We start from the raw sequence: 9,513 nt of genomic DNA, 5'->3' as shown, positions 1-9,513 counted from the left end.
GCGGGATTTCGCAAGGCAGAGGTGGAAGTTCAGTTTGAATTTTCCCCCGGTTAGGGTTGGGAGTCATTTCAATTCCCGAGAAATCCAACTGAATTGCAGGTGGAAAATTACTTCTCGGTCTGCTAGATCCTGCGACGATCGGATTGGATTATGCCGACGGGAGACCTACCACATTGCAACAAGATTCCAATGCCATGTGCCTAGATGAAAGTGTTGATACTTCTTGCATCACAGTCTTGTATGACTACTCCCGAGCCGCAACTCTATCGATTAGGGCTTGCAGCATCGACTTCAATATGGGGATCAGTTCCAAGCCGAACGCGGAAGTTGTCGGAGACGACGATGCCATGTGGTCGAAAAGATAAGAATGGAAGTGTTGTAAGAATTTAGGCTTGAAGTGTAATGAAAATTGATAGGATTCCCACAGACGGCGTCAAATTGTTGATGTGGGAAAACAAACCAAACCAGTCACGACAATTCACAAGGTTAAATGGGTGGATTTAGATTTGTTAATGGGCCTCAATTCTCCGTTGCAAGACCAAACAGAAAAGCTAGACGAATTTCACAACAAATAAAGGCAAGAAAGTAGAATATAAAATAAGCTCAGGGCTAGTTTTATTATAATCGCTCAAAGTAGTACAAAGATTTAAACTAAAAGTCTGGGATTGCAAGATCGTATGGTAAAAATGAGAATAACGTAACACATCTGACATATAATTGATTATCTTATATTTATAGTACTAGAGATGAGGTCGCGAGCTACGGGATACGGGTGACACGTTGTATTTCAGCTGGAACTCACTACTACATCTCGGGACACTTGTCGTTGTAGACTTATTCATGAGATGAGTAGTTACGGATCGTCCGAGCTGACTGGCTTTGTATCTATGAGTCTTCGGGGGGCGATTATCTCGAGCTAACATTTGAATCTTCTATCGAGCTGGTGTCATTCCTAAACCTGATATCACAAATAAGTGGGCTTGTGCCCAATTTTCTTGTATTGGACCGAATCTCTCTCTTGTTATCTTGAGGACGAAGTCCAACATCAACACAATTTTTTATGGAAAGCCGACTAGTCGATGGAAAATCGAACGGAAATAATGTTGCTAAATAAACTAAATACATATATATTTGTAAATATAATCTAAATTTAAAACACTTGAAATCATACATATGAAACAGATGTTTCATACTTAAATCCATAACACAAATGTTTCATACCTAAATCCATACCACAAAATGTTTCATACTTAAAATCACACCACAACATTGCAAACCATCATTAGATAAAGATGTTCCACGCATCATAATAATAATAATAATAATACATCATAAAAGATTTATATATATATATATATATATATATATATATATATATATATATATATATTTTCACTTACACACATGTTAGCGTTGAGCTCCATAAATGACATTAATGACAAAAATATTGATAACATGAATCATATCACTTTAATTTTAGTTTAAAATAATAAAAAATATATGTTGCTATTTTATAGAGAGAGATATGTTATCAGAATTTTTGTCGGAAAATTATATGCATAACCAAATAACAAAACACTTATGGAGAATAAACAAATAACAAAACCCTTGAAATAGCACAAATAGTGGTTCAAATACGTATGGTGGCGAAATTCGTCGGCATTTAAAACACTACTTTCCAAGTAAAAGTAAAAGAGAATACTCACACATCCTTGCGAAACAGTCAACAACAAATCTCTCTCTCTCCCTCTCTCTCTCTCTCTCCCTCCCTCCCTCTCTCTCTCTCTCACACATTTTTGAATGACAATTGACAAGCAATGGTCAGTATTTAACATTAAAAACATCACTCAGTACAGATTTTAGAATCACATATGTAAATTTCTTCCAATATTGTGACCTTTATCTTTGTAATTTGTGATTTTTTTTACAGGTTTGTAATTCTTTCTTCAATATACAATATCTATTCATTGTTGATTGTTGATTCTCTGTATGCTAAATTATGTAAAACATATATATATATATATATATATATCTATAAAAACATTAAATGAAATAGCTTTAGATTTGAATAACACACTCACATGGTTATGAACACGCACAAGTTTTAGGACCACAATATTGAAACTCGAGTTCAAAGCCCAACCAAGACCCTAACTTTTTTAGTAAGTTTTTTTAAGAATATTTTATTTTAATATGGTATTAATGAAGAAATATTATCTCCATTATAATGGTTCATAAATATTAATTTGACCAACTAATTAGTGGTCAAAATCAAGTAATTACCTACAATGGTAGGATTGTGATTTTTCTCATTGATAGCTATGAGGCTATAAATACAAACGTTTTGGGGTCCCTAAGCCATCTCACACATTCAGAAAACCAACACCATCTAAGAGTGAGAACGAGAGCTTAGAAGAACCTCAAACACAACAATCGTCGGAGGTAACTCAATCATTTTTCACTTTCGCTTTAGCGTGTTCATGTTGTTAGAACACCTTTAGTATGTGTTATAAGCTCTTACAGGTTTCGAGCAAGAAGAGGTATGAAAGTGAAATTGTAAACCCTAACCCAATTTCTTGAATTGAAATTGTGAACAGTTTAAAAAAGAAAAACATGAAATATTTAAGAAAACAAAAAAGCGAAACACTCAACCCAGGAATGTAAAAAAATATGCAAAGAATGTGAACAAACCAATCTGATTACAATTTCGAACTCTTCCTCTTTAAACCAAATTTCAATAAAATAAAGAATCAGAACAAATCAGGGTCTCTATACATTGATGTGAAATCCAATGTTCTTCTCGCCCTAAATAGCCCAAACTCAGTCGTCATTTTTTTTCGTCGGACATTGTCTCCTCCCTCAACCAAGAAGTAAAAGAAACCCAAATTAACATTTGTGTGTGTATCGAATAGAGGAAGAGAGAAAGTTATCTTGGTTGAGTGCACCGACAAGCGTCTACTTCGTGGAAAATCTCTTCTCCACACTCTCTATGTCCTGTTTCTCGCTTCGTCTTTGTGTATCTCGAGCTTTCTCTCTAGCTCTCTCTTTCTCACTCTTCCCATCTGTTCTCGTTCTTTTCTTTCCTTTGATTCTTTTTTTTTCTTGTTTACGAATTGGGATAATGGAAAAAAGTCTATTATAGTTAATGTGAAATATATTCTTCCGCCAAAAAGTGAAATGTGAAATTTTTAGGGGAAAATTTTCCTCCTATTTTAACTTAATTTTTTTTTCTTGTTTACAAGTTGCGATAACGAAAATATATTCTATACATACTTAATGTGAAATATATTTTACCGTCAAAATGAAATTTGAAATTTTTAGAAGAAAGTTTCCATCCTATTTTAACTTAGTAAAATTTTTGGTTAATTTTTTATGATTACAATCTTACACTACTTTATTATATGATTGTAGTTTTAACTAATCACTACAATTTTAAATTAGAGTCTAATATACCTCATAAATTTGATGACTGTAGTCTTATTTAACAAATTTCATTTTTAGAATAAAATGTATTCTTTATAACATTAACACTGCAGTTGATAAATAGTTTTGTGATAGTGACTTGTTTTTTCTATAACAATACAATTATAGGATTCAAATGTTATTGAATAAAATTGCATACCACTATCTAAAATTGAATAAAATTCATTAGTAGAATTTGATAACCTTAAAATTAGTGCCTTTGTTTTGGATGAAAATTAGATATTATATTCGAAAACAAATAGATGTAATAAGTCATTTTACTATAATTGAAATAAATTAAAATTGAATACGATAAAAATAAAATAAAATTAGATACGTTATTATGAGATATTATGATTGTAAAGTGTGATTATTCGATACGAATTCAATTGAATTGAAATCAAATAAAATTAAATACGATAGGTACGAGTGTTATAAGCATCAGAAGAAGAAGGCGAGCGGATCAAAATTCAATAGTTTTGAATTGGATTCAGAGTTAGGGAATAACAATTACAAAAGCCCTTCTCCGGCCAATGGACCGACAAAAACCCTAGGCTAAGGATCCGCGCGAAAATGCGCCGGGTTGTTATGTTCCACTTTTTAAATAAATTTCCAGGTACTGTTACATATGTTGTTCGCGAATTACAAATAATTATGTTTTTTGTCAATGGCTTTTGTTGACATTGATATTTTATTTTTGGCAAAAATAAATTAATGAGTGAGCGGTAGTCCTCGCGGATTGCGTATTTTGGTTCATCATTGTTCCGTTTCTACAATCAAAGATTGGAATTTGAATCTCATGAGTAACTTATTATTTTTTTTATATATAAAATGTTTTCAAGTTTTTTTTTTTTTTTTTTTTTTTTTTTTTTTTTTTTTTTTTTTTTTTTTTTTTTTTTTATGATCTGATCGACTTATTGCTTGAACTTTGCTAGAGATTATTTATTTATTTATTGTCCTAACGGATTGTCTACGTCGTCTTAAAATGGATCTACATGCATGTGTGAAATTCTGGTAAATTTAACAAACAAAAAAATCATTGTAATGACAAGATTATTTATCATCTATAAATTGAGATTAAACTTGTGTTCTTTTGTTGCTTAAAAAAATTCATAGTAGCCATATCCATTTCTTGGCTTGGCATCTTCATATTCTCCATTATGGTAAGTACTTCATTAATTGATAACATTAATTAACAATAACTATTATTTTATGCAAAATTATAAGTTTGTTTTTTTTTCTTCTTCCTAATAAGAGCAAATAATTAAGGGCGTTGTAGATTTGTAGCCAAAACTAAACTATAAAATTGGGATGTGACCAACGTTTGCAAACGTTTAGGAAAATCGTCAATGACAATTATATTTGACTTAAATATCTTTATATTAAACATGTTATAATTTATAAAAAAAATGTAAATAATTTAAAAAATTTGACAATCAATGTATCAATGGTGAACTCCGGCGGAATTCTACAGTAGTAGACATGATTTTTCATCCAACACAATAGGTCTAGTTTTAAAGCTCTATTCGCTACGAATCCATAGAATTTGGAATCACTCAATTTCGAGTTCATATGAGGAAGATATGGATTTTTGAAGTTTTGATGAGAAAAAAACTATATGAGAGAGAAAAAGTGACGAATCACTGTAGGAAAAAAAAACGGCTGAAAGAACAAAATGAAAAATTTTAATAGTTTATTCAAGTGCCACCTCATCTGTTTGTCTATTTTTTTTTTAATAAGTTTGCAAACATTGACTATATCACAAACGTAATGTTTGGAATGGCTTAGTAAGTTACAAATTTAAATAATTGAACTTGTCACTATTCGATTGTCACCATATTTTATAATGTCACCATCTTTTTTAGGTACTTATCGACTGCACTAATGCACATCCCATGCTATGGAATTTTGGCACTAATAATAATAACAAAAAATTAGAAAAATAGATAATTTAAACGTTTGATATTGCTAAAAAGCCAATGTTTGGTAAATATTAGGTAAATAGTCATAAATGATGATGTGGCTTAATATGGAAGTGGTTATTTACTTAATCTTTATGTTTATAAATATATAAAATTAGCTATTTATCTAATATTTACCAAACTTTAGCTATTTAGCAATTTTCAACGTTTAAGTTGACTATTTCGCTAAATTTCCCGATAATAAAGCTTAAACACCATGTCTATTCAACAAGGTGCCCGGATACTTATCAATACGACGTTCGGAGTCGCCGTGAAATCTGAAGTTTTAGTCGTACAACAAGCGTGAACGCCATATCTACGCAATTGTTGCTGTAACGGACATTTTTGTACATGAAATCTCAAATAAATATATTGTTTCTTTATCTAAAGTTTGTACCTTCAACAATCAGCTTTCTATGACTGATCAGTAATACAATAATATAATAAGCGAGGTAAAAGAAAAGAAACTCTTCAACCAAAAGGAAGATGATAACTACAAGTCCTCTTACCCGGTGCTAATAATAAATTCTTGGATATTCAGTAGCCTATTCTTAATCTATTTATATTATATTATCATAATATTGCAGAGGAGAAAAGCCGTCGCGGTCGAGAGCAAGGAGGTGGTGTGCGGTACGAAGCAAGACCGACATCGTCCGATTCTGGGCCAGACCAGAGCGAATAGCAGCCTCGATAACTTCCAATGCTCTGGCTTGTTTGAGGGCTTCATTGTTCCGAACGTGTAGAGCGAGGTGAGAGAGGAGTGTCGTCCCGTGCATCTGGGCCCGCCCGTCGCTCTGGATCAGCCTCATCAATGGGGGAACGCCCTCAAACTCGATTATGGCCTTCGAATGTTCCGCGCGGTGAAAGTTCTCATGTGACACGAACTTTGTCAGAGCTATGGAAGCCTCTGTTGCCACCTCGACATTCTGGTCCGCCAGCCGAGAGACAATTAGGCCTACAATCCAATTCTGACTTGCCCGGACCGTTTGGGCCAAGCACCCGATAGACTTGATCGCCGGAATCTGCAGTGCCGGGTCGTTCACTTCTTCGTTGATGACCCTTAAGAGCTGGTCCAAGACTGCCTTGGCCGCCGAAGAAGTGGTCTTGAAAGCCGATTGTCTCAGGGCAAGATTGGACTCGGCCACCGCTGCGATCTCCATCACTGTCATAAGACAATTCAGTTGCAAATCCCCGTCTTCTTTCTCGATAATTTTGGCCAAGCAAATCATTCCCTTAGTCTCCGTGACATCCCGACTATTCGTTAGACTATCTTTACAAAGCTTCCGCAACACTGCGGCGCATCCGATCTTGAGCTTCATGACCTCGGGAGTTTCGGTCTCTCTTTCTTTCCTGAAATTCCCTCCGCTGCTACTACCAATTTCGGAGTGGTGACCACGCATAGCACTTGAGAAAGTTGTGTTCGGCGTCGAAGTTGGAGTGACGGGCTGAGATTTGGGATTATTGAAAGCAATACCTCTGGCAAGCAAAGAAACTAAGGGCCTAATGACTTTGTATCCCGCAAGCGCCTCCTGAAAATCCGAATGAAGCTCCGCCATCCTCAGAACGAGCTTCACAATCGAAACCTGAACAGTAACCGGCGAACCTTTCAAAACGTCGACTATCACCGGAATCCCTAACACATCGACTAGACATCTAACCGTCTCTTGATCAATCACAACGGCGTATAGCGCATTCGCGGCAGCCATCTGCGCCTCTTGAGAAGAGCTCTCTTTTAAGAGCTTCAACAACGGCGGAAGTCCTCCCTCGTCTGCGATGATCTTCTTATTCTGGTCATTATCTTTGGCAAAAGAAGTTATCCAATTCGCAGCGTCAATTCTAGCATCGATTTGGCCCATCTGGACTGCGGCAATGAAGGACCAAATCCACGCCGTGATCGGGTCCTTGCTGGCAATTGGAGGCAGTGTCATATTCTCTCCATCCGCATCATATATTGACAGAAGCCATTTCATATCGCTGATCGAGGATTCAAGGAGGTTTGATACCTTGCGAAAATCAGCAGTGTTTGATGTAGAGAAGACCTAGACCAAGAAATCAAAACCCATACAAATACTGAATATTGAAGCTTCCAACAGAATTTTAAGACCCACATTGAATAACCCCTAAGATTTGTCTAATCACATCACAGAGTAGTCATAATTTGATAAGAATTACTAAACTATATTCAATCCCTCTAACAAATTTGCCAACTCTTAAATGTTTTACTTTCAGTGATAAAACTACCAAATCCGCAAAAATTAACAACACAACTTACCAATTAGATACAAACAGTCACTTCTTAGAGCCCATTTTTATCACAAAACAGAGCATATACATATTTGAAATAAAGCTTCTACATTCATGTAATATCCGCAGATTGAAACTTCTACAAACCTTATGATAAACAATCGCCGAACCTCTTAATAACAAAAATATGGAAATTCAAGGCTTCTAGAGTCCGGTTAACTATAGACTAAAAACATCCTACAAACCAGTTGATCATTTCAACACAATACAGTCTTCGGATACAGAATTCAGTTGACAAGGATAAACTTCCACATTTCTTTAAATGAGAGCATGAAAACTGATGGCTTTTAGAGTCAATTGAGACTAAAACATCCGACAATCCGGTTGATTCATTTACACACGTAACAGACTTCAGATATTCAATAGGAGAATTTAGTGGACAACATTTCTCTTAATGACACTAATATGGAAACTAAAATATCCTATAAACCAGTTGATTCAGTTCCACGCATAATAACAAGAGTCTTCGGGACAGAATTCAAGATAATCTATCTATCGACGGATCAAATGAGAGGATGATCAAGAGTAGCGAACGATACCTGTCGGAGGCTGCTGGAGTGGCGGGCCCGGAGGGCGAGGCTGAGAGCGCGCTCGAGATTCTTTGCCACATCAGCGACGATTCGGCGGCCGGGACGGTCGTAGGGGTCGGAGGAGGAGCGGCGTTTTTCCACGGTGGCAAAAACTATCGCCGAGAGGCATTTTACGTTGGGAACGATCTCGGAGAACTCCGGCGATTTGGCTTCCTGGAGGTTGAGGAATCGTGTCGAGAGACGGAACGACATACTGAGCTCGTCTTCAAGGGACGTTTCTTCCGCCGGGAAAGATAACGGCATTGTTGTAGGGGTTTTTTTTTAAATAAAAAATTGTTCAGCTGAGTTGAGAGAAAGGAGAAAATGTTAATCGGTTATGCAAACATGGTAGCACAGTTGAGAGAGAGGGGTTAAGCAAACATGGTGTGAGTGTGTTTAGCAAACATGGTGAGTTTGTGACATGCAAAATAGACATCTTTTTATTTTGTCATTAAAAAAAAATTTAAAATAAAATTAACAAGTGTCATTATCATAATATATATACTCTCTAGAACTTATTGCTTTGTTTTTCTTTCGATCACTCTTTCTCTAACTCGTTTGTGGGTTTCAAAGTGAACAAGTGCCCAAGTTTAGGTAACGACAGCTTGAGATTAGAGTTGAAATTGGATATATGTCATGACTATTTAGCTAAATAAGAATTTTATGAGAAAATATACTGATAACGAATAAGCCATGATTGGATATGCATTTATTATAAATATATATATTTAATCGATGACTGAATTTGTTTCATGTTATTTAATTTGTAATTCTGTATGTTTCTAAAGCAATTATTTATTATTTATATTAATATTTTTCAAAATGACACATTCATGAAGTTAAAATCTTCAAATTCTGTGCACTAAATATTAGTCAACATAAACCATCACAACTATATGAACTTTTATCCTTCAATAAAAATAAACGCAGATAACTGTTTGTTTCCCTCCATTTGGAATTGACATATTTGTCTAAGTTAAAATTCTAAAAATGTCTAGTGAACATTTGTGAAGATAATTTTTTTTTTTTTTTTTTTTTTTGAACTTCTGCATTTCATAAGGCACTTGGCCAGAACCAAGGGACAAAGCTACAGGGAGAGAATAGGGTTCCAGCAACCATCAGACATGTTGCTAACCGCCCACTTACTCAACTCATCAGCCACAAAATTACACTCTTGGCTTCCAGCCAAAACTAAAATCATCAAAAACATCTAACTC

General features: G+C 35.1%; 1 protein-coding gene across 1 annotated transcript; it reads right to left on the bottom strand.

Annotated features, from left to right (window-relative positions):
* Positions 1-5,983: 5,983 nt before the first annotated feature.
* On the bottom strand, positions 5,984-8,560 carry LOC149383575 (uncharacterized). Its single transcript, XM_089627837.1, has 2 exons — positions 8,267-8,560; positions 5,984-7,462 (listed from the first exon to the last, which is right to left on the bottom strand). Exons 1-2 carry the CDS (start codon positions 8,558-8,560, stop codon positions 5,984-5,986), a joined length of 1,773 nt encoding a protein of 590 aa, XP_089483963.1.
* Positions 8,561-9,513: the final 953 nt, after the last annotated feature.

The sequence above is a fragment of the Urtica dioica genome, chromosome 10, assembly GCF_054948205.1.
Source record: "Urtica dioica subsp. dioica isolate 48M chromosome 10, U.dioica_male_clone48M_v1_H2, whole genome shotgun sequence".
NCBI lineage: Eukaryota > Viridiplantae > Streptophyta > Magnoliopsida > Rosales > Urticaceae > Urtica > Urtica dioica.
Note: the sequence above shows the minus strand (reverse complement) of the source record. Positions and strands in the feature narration are given on the sequence as shown.